We start from the raw sequence: 20052 nt of genomic DNA, 5'->3' as shown, positions 1-20052 counted from the left end.
CATTTATCAGTGTTTCCTAATGGCCTTTTAAGGAGATGGTATTTTACCCATTTCACATCTTTACAAGCTAAAGAACAGTACTAATCACATGTTGACCTTTACTGTGAAGCATTCTGCCTACAAATAAGATAAGCCATAATTTACTAGTTTACCCAAACTGCTTCCAATGTAAGAGGTCTAACAGATATGGTATTTTTCTGTCCAAGACATGGTAATCTTTTCTACACTATGCAGCTGTTTAAAAGAAGAACTAGCAGGATATTATCCTCATGGAACTTCTTCCACCTCTGAACAGACCTCGATCCTAGAGCCTAAAGAGAAAGAGACCACGAGTCTTGGCTCCAAGCATACACTCAAATCCACACAAAGTACACTTCTGAGAACAAAAATAAAACTCAATTAAACTAGTTCTCTTTATAAAACTTTCATGTGGTGAATCTACTGTTTAGGTGTGCAGAACAAAGTCATGAAGAATGAAGCCTATTTTCAGTTCATTACATTACCAACCATGTTACATTTTTATAGAAAACTCTTAGCTTACTCCACTAGAAAGTCTAAGAACACTGTACACAACTGACTTAATTAAAATGTTCACCATTCCCTACAGACTTCCTGTGGATGACTTATAAGGTGTTCAGACAAAGCACTAAACAGCAGCTTACAGCACTCTATCATGAGTTCAGACAATCTCTCAGGTTCACAATAAAACTTGTTTACTGTAGAGCATATTATTGGTACACCTCCATTACTACTAGAAGAGGAACACACACCAGCAACTGCAAACTTTTGTTCTACTAAACTGTACCAGCTCTCTGGAAGAATGATCCACATTGTATCAATTAGACCACCTCCATAAACACACTAAAATAATTATTAGTGTAGACTTGGCCTGGATCTACCTCTGGGGAAAAGGACTATTGCTCCAACCTCAAAGAGCTTACTAACGGTTGCATTCTCATGGGAGGCAGAATCTTTAGTTGCCAGAAACTTAGAAAACCAAAGCAGTGTCTCCTACTTAAAGGGACAAAAGAGCTTGTCACTGTAACACTACTGCAGCATGTCCTAGTCATCTCTAGAAAGAAGCCAAAACACCTTGGGGTAATTCCAAGAGGGACCCCATAACAGGACATGCAACTCACAGTGAAGTCCAACATTCCATTTTTGTGGAATTTCTGCTTCAATCTCATTACAAACCAGTGTATTTTTCAATTTACTGCAAAGCAGACACTAGTCACACTTTCGATCTAGAGCCATATTTTATTTTATTTTTATTGTATTTTACATACAGGCACCCACATCCTTATTTTCCTAACAATTTCACAATTCACCATCTGTTCTCCAATGTCCTGTCCACTGAAAAGATGTACCTGCCCGTTCTAAGTATGAAACTCAAAAATAATACTAGGAGAAGTTTTCTGATGGTGTAATACTACTTTATCCACCAAAAGGTAATGAATTTATCCTTGCTTCTGGTCAGATATTAAGAATACCATGAATTCAATATGTCCACATCTTCTATTTTGCTAATAGCACCAACAGTATTTATAAGTTTTTAACATAAGGTAAACAAAATTGAGATCACATAAGGTATCACTTAGAGTATTACTAATGGTGTAATATAAGGATGTTTATCCTGAAAACTGATACATGGGGACTTGACTCTTGAAAGTAACATATGTTGTGTTGTAGATCATCTTCCATTCATCTTTAGTCAATTCATACTAAACATTGCTTCAAAATTCCTTGATTACATACCTCCACCTCAATCAACAACTTAAATATTTATCTTGAAACATAACACAGCTGATTAAATAAAGCTGACATGATCATCACACCTGCTGCAGTTTTGAAGTTTAGAGACCAGGCCATCTGCAGACAAAAGCCTTTTTTTTAAGCCTCAAAAATATTTAGCTGTGGTTTCTTTTCTTCATTATACATTAAGTATACAGTTCAAAAAAGCAATAAATAAGGATATTTTACAAAAATAATAATAATATTTTTCAGGGGTTTAAAATATCCATTTCAATGAAATTTTGGTACTTCCATGGTTCTTAATCATTATTCAGTAATGCAAACAAAATCAAAACAATAACAGTAATAAAAACCTAAAGAAACAAAACCAAAATAAACCACAAAACCACCCCAAAAAAACCTACAACCCCACCCCCCCAAAACCACAAAACCAAAAAATCAAAACATTTCTTCACTTCTGAAGACATTTTGCACATACCAAGTTACTGCACTACATCTGAATTTTCTACTTGCTTATCAACCCGTTTCACAGAATTTCAATTTTTTTTTTACTTCTACAGACTGCAAATCCTAAATTACAACATATTTTCTAACTTACAACCTGTAAAACATGCAATTAAAAACTTTACTTTCAAATGTTAGCTTTATCGCAGGACATTGAGATGCTCCAAAAAAAAACCATGAGGAATCCCAGGACAGAGCTCTCCAGTTACTGATCTCCCCAGGACATGTGGAGGACATTCTATGGAAAACGGCTGCCCTTGTTCTTTGCACTGTCTTCACATAAATCACAGCTCATTAGGAGCTCATGGCCTGCACACCACTGCTGTGAGAACTAACAGTGTTGCTTGCCACTTACAGGGACATTCATAGCAGCTTGATATACATTCCTTCAAAGTGCATACTATATTCAAATGTGTTTCCAAGTGAAATTCAAAGCTGCTTAAACACAAACTCCTGACTTACAGACTCAAAATTCTGGCATAACAAGAAAGAAAAACACTTCAGGATTATATAATAAGAGGGCAGTGCTTGAGGACACTGAAAGTATATTAGATTAACAGGAACTAATACTAAGAAAGCTCTATCTGATTTATGTAAGAAAAAGTGGGAGGAGAATGGAAAAGGAAATAATATGTCAAGCCCTTAGCTTATTGCATAAGCCTATTTCTTTATAACTAGGCAATAATTTTGCAGTTTTTCACTGCAAACTATGGGAAGTCTGACAAAGCATTTGCAGGACATGGTTACCGTGACCTTGAACAAAGTACTTAAATGGGTTTCCTGTTTTGTTTCTGTAGATCTGCATACAACATTCAGAGGTCTCTTCCTCAGTCAAATAATATATCTGGAGAGCAGCAAGAGTGGCTTCAATTTAAAACAAAACCAAACCAAAACAGGCCAGTGCTCATTTCTGCTGTAGACAGCTGCTTTAACTACATTAATTAAGAGCAGGCACAATATCTATTATCAGTTGCAAGTCATCATGTTCTGCTCATCATGCTCTCCACCATAGTCTAGCAACACTACTGATAAAAATAGCAGCTGCTAGAAACTAGCATGTAAAAATGCAGTATGGCATCAGCTTTCCAATATACCAGCAATCATCTTCTATTCTTATAATGCATTGCATACTGGGTGTTGAAATATTAAAGCAGAGAAAATTAAAATTTTGGACTGTAAAGCTGAACTTCATTTTGAAGTTGACACTTCTCTCTTCTTAATATACATACAGATGCTCTTGAGGCTGTTGTCATACAATTATACACTTCTATTCCACATTAGAAAATTGTTTACCTAGAACATTTAAAAGAACAAAAAAAACCCCAAAACAAACAAACAAACAACAAAAAAAAACCACCCCAAAAAATCATAGGAAAAAAAAAAAAGAAGGGGCCTAGCAAAAGCAGCCAACAAATACAATGACATTTATTTACTGCTAAACTCTGGGAAATGTCAAAGTAGTAGAATGACCTAAAGGAACCTTATTAGAAACTTAACCATCAACACAAACTCTTTCTCTAAAAATTATAACCAAGCTTTCAGTACAGTTTCATAAAACAAAGGTAAAAATTAGTAATCAGTTTAGTCAACAGGCAGAAGTAGCCTGACAACACTACATAACCATTTTTTAGAAGATAAGCATAAAACTTACACAATTTTCTAAAGGCTGCTTCAGAGGGGGAAAGATACAAAATATCAAAGACACAGTTTGTTAAATTGGTTTGCAAGTTCTACTTTTCACAAAAGAAATCACAGAGCTAAGTTCATAAGAACAAAAATTATAGTGAGCCCAAACACAGAAAAGGCATGCAGTTACTGCCAAAGCTTGCCTTCAGAGTAAGCAGCATAAAGACAGATGACAACTTCACTGTTTAACATACACTCTCATTTCTTCATAATGACAAATAAAAGCCATCAGTTGGGTGATACTTAACCTACCCTCACAATTATTAACCTAAAATTCTGATGGCTGACAGCAGTCTCAATACCGAATAGATTACAATAACGAGTTTTGGATTTAGCACTCACTATTAACAAGATAATCAGCCTTCTCCAAAACTGTTCTCACTTCATCAAAAAAAAATTTCGCAAAAAATTTTGTAAATTTTGTAACTTTTGCGATGTCACATGCTTGTTCCCAGTACAAACTATCACTTCCTGAAGCTCTTAAAATGTCAATGTTTGAATTACCTGACAAAGTAAAGGAAATACTCACTACCTATAAATTTTAAGAAGTGATACAACTGAAGGGTAGTCTGAACCTCAGATCAGCAAGTCCTCAGTAGAAAAAATTCAATGAATTTTATAGAGTACTCACAAGTATCTATGTAGTTGAAGTATTTCTGTGTTAAGATCAAAAGGAATTATTTGCACAGGTTGTGCAGTTGCTTGTGACAGCATTTATAAAAGGACATCTCATGCTTCACAGGAAAGTAACAGAGCTTACAGACCAGAAATACAAAAGCAATTCCATGAAATGCCTTATCATTAGCAAGCTCTTGGATCCTGCTTGTACACTTCAGCCTTCTTACTACATCTTCTTATCAGAGGCTAGAACAGAAGCCTCATCTACTGTCAATATATTGAAAGGGAAATCAAACTTTCTATCATCTGGAAGGACAGTTCATAATTCATTCTGTTTCCCTTCATCTACAGCATTATTAGTCTGGTCTTCTTCCATGACAGTACCCATGCCCAGAATGAAACAAGCATGTTTTGATGCCCCTTAAACTCATTTGACTGTGAGAACCTCTGACAACTGAAGATATATGGCTGATGTACAATTAGTAATCTCTATTGCCCTTAATGGTCAGAAGAGATATTCCATCAGAACTACCCAATTTTGCAAAAAATTAGGAACTCCAGATTCATTAAATGTTGTTTTGATAGCAGATGCTCAAGGGAAAGGTAAGGGATGATCTGTCTTCATCTCCTCTTATAACGGGAAGTTCTTACAGTCTTTCAAAAACCAAGGTCACCACTAAAACCGCCACAGAATAACATGTGCTTTGTTTTTCCCAGTCATGCCTCCAGTTTCCAGCAATATTTCAAGTTTCTCTCACACATATAGTAGATTAAGTCACTAACGTAAAAAGCTGTAAGTTTATTTTAAACACACACAGTATTTTCTAATTGCAACACAAATACTAAGACTTCAATAAATTGCCTTGTTTCTTATAACATGTTGCCAAAGCAAACACCTTATAACTACTATCAGCTACTACTATTGCAGAACAGCAGGAAGGGAGAAGAGATTTTCTGTTACAACTATTCCATGAGACGGCAGTTTAAGGTCTGTCTTTCCCCACATCTCATTCCCCTTCACAACCCATGAATTTCTGTCCCCTCAGATATAACAAGGCAAACTTTACAGAACTGTGCTATAAATTACATCAGTGGAGCAATGAGTTATACTGTAAAATAAATTTTCTTACTTAAACAAAAAAAACCCTGTATGGATTAGTTCAAACAGATTTACAGCACAGCCTAACTGTGGCAACAGAAGAGTGATGAACTCCAGCAGTTGTTTCCTTAAAATCCAGTTTTAAAATGGATTGATGCTGTGACATAGAAGAAAATATCGTTGGAAAAGGAGAAGAATGAAAAGCCAGGGAAGAGAATACCAGCACTCAACTCCATTTTTCCTCCTCAGTAAAATTAAAGATTTGAAAGAAATGCAATTATTTTAACGACTCAGAATTCCTGCACTATTTGCTAAAAGATCCCTCCATTTAGGTAGAGAAGATCACTTCCGAAACAACACAAACATACAAGAAACCCCCCCACAAAAACTCAAACTAGAGTTATCTCTATCAAAAGTTAAGAGGAAACTAAAACTTTGTTGCAGCAGATCCATGACAAAAGAGATGCATCCAGACAGAAGCACCCTTCTTGTGAGGGCCATAAAGATATGGCCAAGATAGGACAGTGGGCTGAAACAACATGAAGGTATCGACAAGTAACAGCAATACCAGCAAGGAGATAGAAATCCCACCTCAGTATTTGTCCCTTCCTTTACAGGTTTTCATCTCATATAGGATTGCACACTTCGGCTAAACAACAATTCAAAGAAATCTTAGGAAGATTTGCTCACGATAACTAACAACAGATAAACAAGACTGCTTTAAGACAACTGCTAAGATGGAGCTGGCATTGCACAAGCTTTTCTCTACAGGCTCAAGGTTCAAGACAGTGATAGTAAAGAGACAGCAAGCACAAATAAATGACAGCTTACTGATCCTAAATAAGTACAGGATTGTACAAGACCCTAAAGAAAAAGAGATGACAACACCCTGGCAACAGCAGGTAACACTGAGAAGAAACAAGAAGTAAACAAGAATTCTAGTTGGGAGAATAAAGAAATAGCGGAGATCATAGAAGATGCTACAGCAGGGGAAGTGAAAAAACTTGGTGCAACCACAGAATGCCAAAAAGAAAATAAGAAAGAAACTGGAAAAGAAGTTGTCCAGTTCTAATCAACTCAGCAGGCAAAACAGCAGTGGAGCAACAGAAAGAATTAGCTCAACTGGAAGAAAGTCTGGTATGGTTGCATTAAGTTTAATTTAACATGACTCTTAACAGATAAAGCTGATAAATTTGGTAAAATAAGAAGTTAACAAAAGGGGGGAAAAGGCTGGAAGTATAACCACAGGCAGAAGTAGTGGCAAATAAACAATAATCAGAGAGTAGAAGGCAGTGCTATCTCTGTAGGGACTACTCACTTAGGAGTTGGATTCAATGATACTTGTAGGTTCCTTCCAACTCAGAAAACTCTGTGGCACTACAGACATCCCAGGGAGAATAAGGTATCACGTGGCAGAAGATTACATATGCTATTGAAAGCAACCAAGACAAAGAAGGATAAGAAAGATGTGGAATCCTTGCACCTTGGGCACAAGAAGCCTGTTTAACAGAAGACAATTTCAGCGTAACACAGAATCTGGACTGAAATTAATTTAATATGGAGAGGAAAGAATGTGTGACAACAAATATACATTACTCTGTTCAGGAATTTGGAAAAGAAGGGAAACAGACTAGAGTGCTGTTATTTTTAAGGATGGAGAACAGCAACTCAGAATAAAATTAGGAAGGGAATAAGATGGCAGCAGGATGTAAAAACCTGAAATTTGAAATTAAAACAGAAAAGCTGAATGAATGGGGCTTTGGGTAGTTAAAAAGGCAGAAAAAGCAGAAAACAAACATGAGAATACATCTCTCTAAGCAGCAATCAATAGTGCTGAATAAAGGTAAACATGTCAATTCTTATCAGTTTTTCTCTGGAAGCCTTTAGATTCTTCTGGGGAAAAGGCATAGAAAAAGGCCTAAGATAGAGGCCTTTAGACAGCCTACAAAGCAAAGAAACTGGGAAACATATCTAGGGGGGAAAAATTGATAAGAGTATGAAATAAAAGCTATGAATAAAACTACAAAGAAATCTATCCAGTTCAATAATCAGTCACAGGTAGATGCATTATCAGAAATGAGAGGAGAAGGTAGTAGTCATGAGAAAAGGACTTGGAGATGCAGTAATCAGATAAGATGTTTGGCAGAACCAAAACAGAAGTACTGATTTCTGTCAGAAACAGAAACAGGGATTAGCAGATGAAGATCAAATAGGCTAGAGCACTGAAAAATAAACTTAATGAGAAATCTACTTGAAAAACAAAGTCATATGGAATGCGGGTGTTCACAATAAGAGGAGAGATTATGTTAAAAAGACCAATATGAAATTACAAAGGGAGAAGCAAAAAGTAGGTGAGGAAATGTGAAGGAATGTCTGATGGATCCCTGCCCAGGAAAAATGTAAGAGGAGGAAATGCAAAGACCATGGTAGATGACGAGCACAAAATTTTTTTTCTATAATAAAAAGGCAAGATAGGACAGACATTAGGACCTAATGTAGTGCTGTATGGTATACAGCAAGGTTTCTGTAATCCATATACCAGACAAAACTGCTGATAAAATACTCAGCCTTCGATTTGGATTTCCTGAGGAGACACACCTTTGCTTACGTTTAGGAAATTAAATAAACTGCCATTCTTTATACTTCAGTCATATGTATATGGGGTACAAAGCTCAATTGTTGAACTGTATCTTGCCAGAGCTAAGGAAGGCAAATGAAAAGTTTAGTAGATACTATTAACATCATACAACCTAGCAGCAGAACACAAATTTTACTAAACCCAAAATCAGTCAACTGAAACCAGTGAACAGGCTAGATATGCAAACCAATTCATCCTCTAACATCACCCACAAATAAGCCTGCATTTTCCTTTAAGGAAAGAACTGTGAGCTGCAATTCAAATTCATACAGAAGAGCTAGAAAGGGCTAGAAAACACTCAAAAAAAAAAGCAATTTGGATATGAATCACAGAAAATAAGGTTGGAAAAGACTTGAAAACATTACTTCAAAACATCAGCTTCACTCTCAGTGCTCCAAGTCTGTATCAGCTTTCCTTATGCCACTCCTGAGAGATGTTTATCTAACATGTTTTGTGTTTTTTTTTAGCAAACCTCAAACAATACAGACTTCACAATATCCTCTGGCAGTCTACTGCAGTGACGGAACAATTTCAAAATCTGCCCCTAACATTTAGCATATATCTCACTCTCTTAATTCAAGCCATTTGTTCATGCACCATAAAGCTGATTGCCTTCCTCTTTGCAGCATATTTGCTATACAGAAAGGATGTTTCCTATTGCAACTGGACAGCTCTCCGCAGTGTTCTGCATTGGAAGGACAGAGCTCTTACATAAAAATAAAAGTCTGCCTGAACGGATGAGCTACAAAAACTCATCTCTATGATGAGTCATCTGGGACAGCAGAAATGGACTTTCCCACATAAGCAGTCTGCTGGAAGCTGGATTCAGCCACTGCAAGTGATACAGTCAAAGGAAACTAACATTTACAAGCGAGCAAAGCACAGCCAAGGCATCGGTCGTGATCGTTTGTACTACAGCCTTCAGAAAAGGGCTACGCAAAAAACCAGCATAGCTCTGGCCGTGCTGTTCAAAGGCAAAGTTAAAATGGGAAGCAGAGCCGCAAACTGGAGCATTGGGGTGGAGCTCCCGATTGTGCCTTGCCTGGAAGCACCACTCTGAGGGAAAAAAAAGGAGTCAGTACGGGCAAAACAGAGCGAAGGGGGAGGGGGAAGAAAGAAAAACCGACCTCGGAAACAAGAGATGTGCATGGGACCAATCACACGCAGGGAAATGGATGTAGGGAGGCACCTGAACCCTTGGCAATAGAGTGAGGAAGGACGCTGGGATTAGGACTGTCTCCTTTTCCAGAGGCAGTGGACTTGAGGGATGCCCTGGGCCTGATGACTTCTCCCACGGAATAGCTTCTCTCTGTCGGGTGGGGTAGTAGGGACCTCAAAGAACACGCTGCAGGGAAGGGCAGGACATGCAGAGCTCTCTAGGGAGACGTACTGAGGTGTGGGGGAGCTGGGGTGGGGATCACAGGACAGTGGCGCAAGGCACTACGAGGATGGCAGGTGAGAACTGGGAGGTCTGTAGCTGCAGCCATGGCAGGGAAGTGGAGCAGGGTATGCCACAGATTGCAAGGCCAAAGAAAGGCTGGGGAAGAAGGGGCAAGGTGAAAGTGAGCCACAGAAGAAGCAGCACACAGAAGAGTACACAGAGGGTGGAAGTGCGTAGCACGGTAAGGAGCAAGGCTGTGATGGGGGGTGAGCACGGGGGTGCACATCCATGAGTGGGAAAAGCACAGCTACAGAGGGAGCAAAAAGGCGCATAGCTCATGTGCATAAAGGCTTTGGGCGAGTGGATGTAAGGGGGTCACGACAGAGCAAGGCTACGGCAGGGGAAAGCAAGGTGTTCGCAGTCACGGGAGGGCAAAGCTGTTGGTGGAGGAACGTGAAGTGGGGAGGGAAAGCAATGGGTTCCCAGCCACGACAGTGTGTGGTTATGGACTGGGACACAGGAGAGTGCGCAGCCACGGGAGAATGGCGCTACAGGTGTAGCGAGGGGGATGAACTGCCACAGGGAAGCGAGGCTCCGTGGTGGGAGGCAGCAAAGGGGTGCTCAACATGAGGCAAGCTGTGTTGACAGGGGCAGAAGGGGATGCACGGCCGCCAGAGAGCGCGGCTGTGGAGGGGACAAGCGGCTGCGCAGCCACAGGACAGCGACGTGGGCAGACCCGGGGAGGGGGCACAGCCGCGGGGCAGGCAGCGGGGCCAGGGTCGGGGCCGGGGCCAGGTGTGGCAGAGACCTGGAGCGGAGGGCGGCGGGGCCGGAAAAGAGAGGGGGACACGGGCCACTCACCTGCGCGGCAGAGCTGCAGCAGCCCATGGCGTCCGCTGGTCTCTGCCCGTGGGTGCCCGCAAGGCATCCACTCTCCGCGACACCCCCGCCCCGGGCGGCGGCGCGGCGCGGGGCGCACGGAGGGCGGCGCGGCGCGAAGCGTATGGAGGGCGGAACGGAGGAATCGGCGGGGACCGCGGGGCCCGGTCAGACAAGCGCAGCTGCACCACAAGCGCCGCCGCGGCGCCCCCTCATCCTCCTCCCCCAGCAGACGCTCGGGGAGGGCGAGGCCTAGAGGGGGCGGGGCCTGGAGGGGGCGTGGCCAGTGCACTGCAGCGCGGGGGATACCTGCCCGGCCGGGGCCCCGCCCCCCGCACCACGGCCGCTTCCGGTGTGGAAATGGCGTCGCTCCTCAGGAGCTGCCTGAGCCCAGGGCTCATCCTTCGCTTACCACTCGCCCCACGGCAAGGTGCGCTCTGCGGTGGGGGCAGCTGCGTGTAGAAACCAAGCTCTGCTCAGCGGCTCTTCCCCAGAGTCTGAGAGCCCGCCCGCTGAGAGAAAGAAAATCGTATGGCCTGGTAGTACATACGCATTTGCAAGAATTTGTAATAGAATCAAGCACCATTTCTACACTTCCTTTAAAGCTTCCAGGGATAGTGACTCAACCACTTTCCTGGGCAGCCTGTTCCAATGCCTCACCAGCCTTATAGTGGAAGAATGTTTTGTAGTATCTGATCCAAACCTCCTTGGGTGCAGCCTGAGGCCAGCTCTTCCTACCTGGGAGAAGAAGCCGATCCCCATCGGGGTGCAGCCTCCTGAAAAGAAGTAGAGAGTGATAAGGTCACTCCTGAGCCTCATTTTCTCCAGGCTAAACAACTAAACAACCCCAGCTGCCTCAGCCACTCCTCATAAGACTTGTGCTCCAGACCCTTCACCAGCTCCATTGCCCTTCTCTGGACACATTCCAGCACCTCAGTGTCCTGCAGGGCCTGGAGCTGGCCTTTGAACTTGAGGTGTAGCCTCACCATTGTCAAGTGCAATGATCCATGGTCCTGTTGGCCCCACCATTGCTGATACAGGCCAGGATGGCACTGGCCTTCATGTCCACCTGGGCATGCTGCTGTATCATGTTCAGGCTCTATTCATGTTTAGCATCCCTGGACCCTCTTCCACCATGCAGCTTTCAGCCACTTTTACCCCAGCCTGTAGTGCTGTCTGGGATTATTGTGATCCAAGGGCAGGACCTGGCACCTTGTTGAACCTCTTACCACTGGCCTTGGCCCACCAATCCAGCATGTCCAGATCCTTCTGCAGAACCAGCCTACCCTCAGCATGTCAACATTCCCACACAATTTAGTGTCGTCTGCAGAGTGACTAAAGGGGCACTTGATCCCCTCGTCCAGGTGTACTGATGAATATATTACCTAGGCCCCAGTACTGACCCCAGGTGGAACAGCACTAGTGACCTGTTGCCAACTGAATGTGGCGCCATTCACCACCACTCTTTGGGCTCAGCCTTCCAGACAAATTTTTATCCAGCAAACACACACATCCAAGCCATGAGCAGCCAGGTTCCCTAGGAGAATACTATGGGAGACAGAGTCAAAGGCTTTGTCCTGGTCCAGACAGACAACACCCACAGCCTTTCCCTCATGCACTAAGTGGATTAATTCATCATAGAAGGAGATCATGTTTCTCAATGAGGATCTGACTTTCCTAACCTCATGCTGGCTGGACCTGATCTCCTGATTGTCCTACGCATTCTGTGATCAAGAATGTCCAAAACTCATGATCTGTTCCACAAACTTCCTGGGCACTGAGGTTATGCTGATATGACCTGTAGTTTCCCAGACCCTCCATCTTGTCCTTCTTGTAGTTAAGTGTCACATTGGCAACCCTCAGTCCCTTTTAAGGTATGTTTACTGGTCCAGCAGTTGTGTTTGAGCACAACCTAAACATACGAAGCAATACTCTGTATAAGTTTGGGGTTTTTTGCTGAATCTTAACTCAGTAGCAGAGTTATTTACTATTCTATCAATGTAGTAGAATATCCATGATTAGAAATAGTGTTGCAATGACTTAAATATAAAATGATCCTTTGACAGGCAGAATGAGGCAAAAGAGACCTTGTGACTAGAAAAGGAGTTTTGATAGGTTTCCAAAAAAACTGAGAAGCTGACATGTGGGTGAGTTGTGAATCACACTGGGGATTTTTTAGCTCTTGTCACTTTAATGGCAAGTAGAATCATGGAATCATTTTGGTTGCAAAAGACCTCTAAGATCATTGAGTCCAACCATAACCTGGCACTGTCAAGTTCATGCTAAACCATGTCCCTTAATGCCACATCTTCATATCTTTTAAATACCTCCAAGGTTGATGACTCATCAGTAACATCACAATTTTCTGATTTTGTAGTATCTGGTTAAAATAGTGTTTTAACTTTTTGCATGTATATTGCTATTATTTTCATTGTTCCACCTCATTCTATCCAGATATTTATCTGGTGTTCAAAGATGTGGCCATGAAAGAAATGTTTTGCATGAACACTGTCTAGCGGGAATGATAATTTTGTAACTGACACAATAATTGATAACAAGAAATTTGTAGCCAGTTCTTGTGTAACTTTGGAGCCACCAGAATCCCTGTACCTCCATTTTGCTTATTATAAAATTGACTTTTGTCTCACTGTTTCTCTTTTCCGTTTGCTTGGATATCAGAAGCATTAGGTCTGAGCCATAGGTGTTATTTAGTCAGTCTCTTAAACAGACCAAATTAATTTTTTTTAAAATAGTCTACTCATTTAGGACTTTTGCTTCAATAGTTTCATTTAGGACCTCAAAATGTTGTCATGGAAATTAAATTCTTCCTCCAGCTTTTTTGCATGTAGACTAAAGATATTCAGCATGATTATCAGAAAAGAGTAATGCATTAAAAACAGAGTGTCTGCCCCCTAAAATTGTGGACTCTAAAAAAACCCCCAAATTTTAGCCAATAATGAAAAGCTTTGTGCAGCTGCAGAGAGTCAGTAGTAACTTTACAGTGATTAAAAAATGCCAGTCCTTCATTGGCTAGGGGAGCCTTTATGAAAAAAGCTTGTAAAGACATACCAGCTGTAGCATAGTTGACTGGGGTTTAGTTCAGATATATGACAACTGTAGAAATTATTTGAACAGATACAAGTGTTAGAAATAATCTAAGAATCTCTGCCTCTGGACTAAGGAGATTAGTTATGTTTTTGGTAGGGATGCAGTAATAGCAGCAGCAGTAGTTGCCTGGCTCTCACTAGTTTTACTCTACTTTGTCTGGTCAGTCACACAAAGGAGAGGAAAAGTTAAAAGATTCTGGCTTATTCATCATTATATGAGCTTTTATATTTATTTAGATTAGCATTTCATGAAGGAACTGAACTGAGGCTTGCTGAATCTTAGTTCAGTAACACAGAAGTTGAACTCAAAGCATATGTCTAAGTGCATTTTTTGAATTGTGTTTTTTGGATACCTTACTGAATCTGAATATAATAGGCTCTAAGACATGGTTACATCACAAGCTGCTAAAGAGCAAATCTGACTGCCCCAATTTACTGTTAATAAGAATCTAGCTATTTTTCCATAACAGATTTGAATCTGCCCTTCTGCTCTGGCCAAGAGCTTTACCTGTATTTTCATGTCATTGCTAGACTCAAAATGACAGGTAAGAGTTTTTTTTAAGTACCATTTAATACTGAGAGAGAAAACAACAGAGAGAAGGCCCTAGAATGACAGAAATGCCATTAGTACTTGAGAAAATTGTAGGTTTTGTCCAAACTGCTCCTATTCTGAGAATAAAGCATTAATTATATGGTAATATTTACCTTTTCATTTCTCACCAGGTGCAGGATCTTGACCTTACTCAGCCATATTTGAAAACCTAAGGATTTCACAAAGTACAATATAATCTATATCTTCTGTTCCATATTAATGAAATGCCTTTAAAATAGTATTAGATAAAAATTCTATCCTTTTTGATATGTTTTTAAGTGTGAATTTTGGGAGGGAATTTTTGAAGAGGCTCAGTTCTGAAAGTAGTGCTCAACCAAGAGGTGGGCAAAACTTGGCCTTGCCATTAATGAAATGGGAAGCAATGCATTGTGCAGACTGAAGACTGAATATTGTACCAGCAAGGTGTTGTTGCAGTCTGTGTGTTTCCATCCTTCTTCTAATTGACAAACTCTGCTTATTATCATTCTGCTGACTTCTTCCACCTACCAATAAACCTGCATCTATATGTGCTTGGAAACCACTCTGAATTTTTAAAAATCCCATCCAGTGTGCTTAGCCTCCATATTCCTACGGTTGTTTTTATTTGATTTTGGCCTTTTTGGTTGTCTTGGTTTTATGGTTTTTTTTAATTTATTTAAATACAGAACCACACATATTCTGTCCATAATGTGCCCAGTGAATGGATTCAGGTCTCATACACATGTATTGATGCAGGATTAGGGATGATTCTGCTGATTTCAGCAGAATACTAATGGAAGCGCATCATGAGAAGGAATTGCAGCAAACACATGGCAAATATGTGCAGGGGATAAAGCCCACTGACTTGTTCAGACCTCTGTGGTCCTACATATCTCAGAACTCATGTGAAACTGATCATATTTCTGAAAAGTTAAACCATGCCATTGCACATTTTTAAGTGCTATGGAACTACAGCATAGAGGCTTGTGTCAAATCACACAGTAACAAAACAGGGAACTGAAGCTGTATGTTATAAACTCCAGCTTCTATACTGAAAATCCTGCAGTTGCGAATTTTTGTCAGTCAAAATAAAAACGTTCAAGGCATTCTTCTTTGAATTAGAATAGTAGGATTCGTGCAGTCTTTTTGATTGCTGACTAAGAAAAGATGAACAGTGGTCAGTAAGTCTGAGCTCTCACCAGTTAAGGCTAGGATTTTCTTCTTGCAGCATGTCTGACCACAGAAGAAGGTCAATTCAGTAAACTCTCTGAAAAAACTCAGAAACCTTAGGTCTGTTTCAATTTAAAACTGGAGACTCCAAGGAGAGAGAAAGAGCATAGGACTTTTTGAACAAATCAGGAAGGTGACATTTTCTTTTTCCAGTCCTGAAACAAAATTTTGGCCCATTATACTCTTACAGATGTAACTTTCTGGTGAAAGGATAGAGGTGTACAGTGGAGATCCTGTCTGTAGGAGGCTATCAAAAATATTCAGGACTCATTAGAAGATTATAATTTTAGTGTGTTAGGAAAATGGCTTTTTAAACATTTAGTTTAAGTACTGCTTTGTATCTGTGGTAGTACATTCATGCCATAATGAAAGTAAAATGGATATTCTTTTTATTTTAAAGCATGGAGGTTTTGCCCTATTAATACCTGTTGGACTTTATTCTGATGTCAGATCACCTGTGCATGAAGAGTTGTATGAATAGACCATTTCATGCAAGCAAGACACCTGTCACACATTTACCTCATTACCAGCCTTAGCCAGAATCATTCTAGCAATTTGCAGCTGAAATGTTCCATATCCAATATCCAAGCCCCCAAAATATCCAAAAATCCAAATCCAAAAAGTCTCAAAAAATGGTCTTTAAAATATCTATGATGGTACTGGTGTATGTGTGTGTGTGTGTGTGTGTGTGTGTGTGTGTGGAGGTGTGGATCAGGTGTGCAGTGATTGCATGGTAGCAATCAAAACTGCAGAATTTATTTCAGCCTTTTGAGAAAGTTTTGTGTTACCCAAAGGAGACATACAAAGCCAAGTACAATCCTTCCTGTAGATACTGTACCATCATAATACATGATGAGCTATTACAACCTCCTGTCATTTCACTCTAGAAGAGTTATAGCTCCCATAGTGAGGATGTAAGACTACAGATGGAGGACTGCCTGCAACAAATCTCTTACAAGGCTGCTGCTGTAAATCTCTTGGAGAAGAGTCATTGCCTAGAAAAAACTATGCTAAGGGGACTGCCATTTGTTTTCTTAGGGAATATGGGAAGAGGGGCTATAGAAAGAGGTACTGTTCCATTCTACACTCTTTAATGTTATGTTAGGAATCACTCATCAAGGAAGGTTCAGCTGTTACTGGGAGAAAGAGAAGAAAGGCGACATGGCTATATTCAAAGTGTAATACTTTGGCTTTCTTCATAGTATTTTGTATGAGAGAGAAGTAGAAATCCCTCTCAGAGGCTGAAATTTTTATCTCAGTTATAGTAATTGCCAGCTAATGATTGCTAGATTGGCACAGGTCTGGACTATTGGTTGTGCTGAATATTTGCTGTGGGCTCAGAAATTGATTTAACTCAGGTGCAGGCTTAAGACCAAAGAGTCTTTACCATGAACAAAAGAGGCTTTACCATGGGCAAAAACCCTCATTCATATACTCAGTGTAGGTGAGTAGACACTGATAGACCTCAAAATACTGTTGCGTATCCTATGTGTGAGTCCTTGAAAGTAGACTTTTGAGACTTTCAGTCTCAGTTAAACCAGAAAGGTAGATAGAGATATGGGACTGTCAGGGGGTCTGCATAATTCAGCTCCGTACTGCAGCTGGAAGTATATATACAGCCTATACAGCTGGCAGTGACAGCTAACAAAAGAGGATAATAGGGCCGCCTTCATGTTGAATGTCACTGGATTTTTTTCCTTCTGAGGTGGCTTGTAAAGATCCCCACCTCAATGCTTGGTTGTTCTTTCAGTCACTATTTACCTTTTAAATTAGGGTAATAAAAATTGGAAAAGCAGTTTCTTTTAATACATCAGCCCCACCACTTCAGTTACAAAAAGAACTACATATATGTGTGCAAACAGGCATTGAGATCTATTTGAAATTGACAATCTCAGCTTGCATGTTTCCTCCATATACAGACATGCTTATCTTAACTTCATAACAAGTACTTTGCTTAGTGAAAGCCTGTAAGTGACGAAAAGAATGTTTGGGAAATGGTGTTATGTTAGTTTTTTTGGCTTACAGAAAATATGGGGACTTTCAGAAGTTCTACATATTCATCAGGTCCTGTTAATATTGAGTTTCTTCTATTAAAAAAAAAGGGCATTCCTTCTTTAAGAAAGTAACTGGAGGTGGTAGAGCTCATGTGACCTTGTGGGCCTAGTTGGAAGGTTTCCATCCTTGTTGGTCCTGGAGACCAGTATGGTACTGTGAATGATGTCTTTTCTCCAGTGAATATAGGTTCCATCTGCTGAGCAGTATCAGCTGTCAGGCTGCCCATGTCCTTTGAACCAGGCATGCGTTAGTTGATGCAGTTGACACTACTCATTCCGGGGTCTAAGGCCACCAAAAAATTGTATGGGGGAAAAAATCCTTTCCCATCTGCAATAACCACTGTAGTATAAACACCAAAGAAAAAACATTGGCTGACAATATTCTTGAGAAGAGCAAGTTCTAATAACTTCTTTGAGCATTTTTTCTTGTCAGCACTTTATCTTTGGTTAGCAGGTCTTTGATTATCTAGAGGCTATGACTCACCTGGAGAGGTACAGTTGCTTCTAATTGTTCATTCAAACTCAGAAGGTATTTTATAGGAACACAATCAGCCAATGTTATTTTTAGGTTTATTTAGTTTCATTTTGGCTACATCTCTTTCCTTTGACAAAATATCCCCCTAAATACTGTAATAAGTTGTTTATAATGTGTAGGATTTGTATGCAGGAATTCTATTTCCCTGCCTTTCCCAAAAATATTTATTCAACAGTATTCCAGAATGTTCTTGTTGCTCTTTGCTTCTACCTGATACCATTCTAACTCCAGCCTCTTGTCACCTGCACCAGTTTTATCTGTTATTAGTGCTTTTATTGACAGTTGGTGTAAGTTCCTAAGTGGGACAATACTTCCAAAATAAAAGCAGCAACAGTCTGCTTGTAGGTGTTAGTCTGACAAGCCAAACATGTTGTTGTTTCACTTGAACATATATCACTCTTCAGCAGGTGACACTGAGAAATAGCTCTTTTGCTGTGGCTTCTTCACAGTTGTGGCAGACAAGCAGAAGTGTTTAACTTCTGCTGCGGGACTAATGAGCGTGTGATTAATGACACAGAACTGAGACATTGTGGTGAAGGGACACAGGCAACAAGCTCAGGAGGTGAAGGAATGTGGAAAGAGTGCTAATAACTGACTGAAGAGGATTTTGTCATTTTTCCTGTCACTGTCCCTGTTATCTCACTGACCAGGTTCCAGAAACCTGACCAAGTCAGCTAGCTAAACATAGACCACAGAGTCCCTGACAGACCCTGGGTACAAAAGAGCAGTTTTATCAATTTTCATGGCACTGGAAAAATTCTGGGGCAGGATGCAGTGTCTAGTACCGACACTTTTGTAGCTATTTCTGGTAGACAGGATTGTGGAAGAGTGAGAAGCGTGTCACTTTGAAATTCAGAAGATTTCACGAGACAGTTTTCAAGCTGAAAGACAGAAAATTTTAAATGTGGGAAACTGTTTTTTTGGCAGCACTGTGGGTATGTTGTACATTTTAGCGAAGTGTCATCTGTCCACCAGGTCTGTTGACATGGGTGCTTGCAATAGCTCATTACCAGAAACCCTCTTATTTTAGAGGTAGATGAGGAAACCTCTCCCTTGTTGAGTCAGATCCTTAGTAGGTAGAGTCCAGCACACATCCACATTCTGGAAGTTTAGTTGTCTGAGTTAAGTTTAGCTGTCTGAGCCCAAGGTCAGCTACTTCCCAAGTAGGTGCTGTTGTAGAGAAGGCCAGAGGTGAGGGCCTGGTCCTTGTCTCACCTGGGAGATGCTCTGTCCAACCTGATCGTTGTTTCTGTCCCTGATCCTGACTAAGACTTGCCTTTCTGTGTCTCAGCTCCTTGGTGGTGAAGTCCTCACTCACAGGAGCCATAATAAGGCTCCTGGCTACAAGCCCACCTCCCTTACTGTTTCCTAATGTGCTGTACATTTGAGACAGATGGAGGGTATGGCCAGTCTGTGCTTGCAAAATAGGAACAGCAAATGAAGGAAACAGTGAAAGGCAGGAAGATTTATGTGTAGATAGAGAAAACACAGGTTGTCAGAAAATTTACATTAGAAATTGTACTTTGCATAACAAAACCTCAACAGTAATAAACAGTGACATGCCACAAAGACAGATTTCAGTAGCTGTTTGTTCTGCAGTAGGAAAAGAAAATATTTCATATTTTTTCTTCTAAAAAGATAAACCCCCTTGCTTTTTTTAGGTAATCATCTAATTACTGAGATAATGCAAGTTCTGTTGGAAGTAGTGCAGTGCTGTTCACTTGTTTTTCAAATTAATGCCTCACTCCTGGAACAGTTAGTTCTGTTTGGATTAATGACCAAGGACTGACTCTGGTATGGATCAGATATTGTCCTTCAGATATCAAAATTAATTTCTGATAGATTTAGGGAAAGATTTCTGCATTGCTAAGAAGTTTCAGTTCCAAGGAACTTGCATTTTTCAATGAGGACCTGCTTAGTCAAAATATTTCTTAAAACAACAAGATAACTCAATTGCAATAAAAGTGATGGTAAATTAATCAGGTGGATTGAGAGACC

General features: G+C 40.5%; 1 protein-coding gene across 5 annotated transcripts in view; it reads right to left on the bottom strand.

Annotated features, from left to right (window-relative positions):
- Positions 1-10805, bottom strand: part of SLC44A1 (solute carrier family 44 member 1) — a 98746-nt gene extending 87941 nt beyond the window's left edge. For 3 of the 5 annotated variants that reach the window (XM_059873567.1, XM_059873566.1, XM_059873564.1), the window contains exon 1: positions 10540-10804. In XM_059873567.1, the coding sequence (XP_059729550.1) occupies positions 10540-10566 (27 nt within the window). In that variant the 5' untranslated portion in view covers positions 10567-10804. Of the gene's footprint in view, positions 1-10539 lie in introns of all 5 variants that reach the window. The other 2 variants (XM_059873563.1, XM_059873568.1) reach the window with 2 other exon arrangements.
- Between the last annotated feature and the right edge of the window lie 9247 nt (positions 10806-20052).

This window comes from Haemorhous mexicanus, chromosome Z (assembly GCF_027477595.1).
Source record: "Haemorhous mexicanus isolate bHaeMex1 chromosome Z, bHaeMex1.pri, whole genome shotgun sequence".
NCBI lineage: Eukaryota > Metazoa > Chordata > Aves > Passeriformes > Fringillidae > Haemorhous > Haemorhous mexicanus.
The sequence above is the reverse complement of the archived record's forward strand: the minus strand, read 5'-3'. Positions and strand labels throughout refer to the sequence as shown.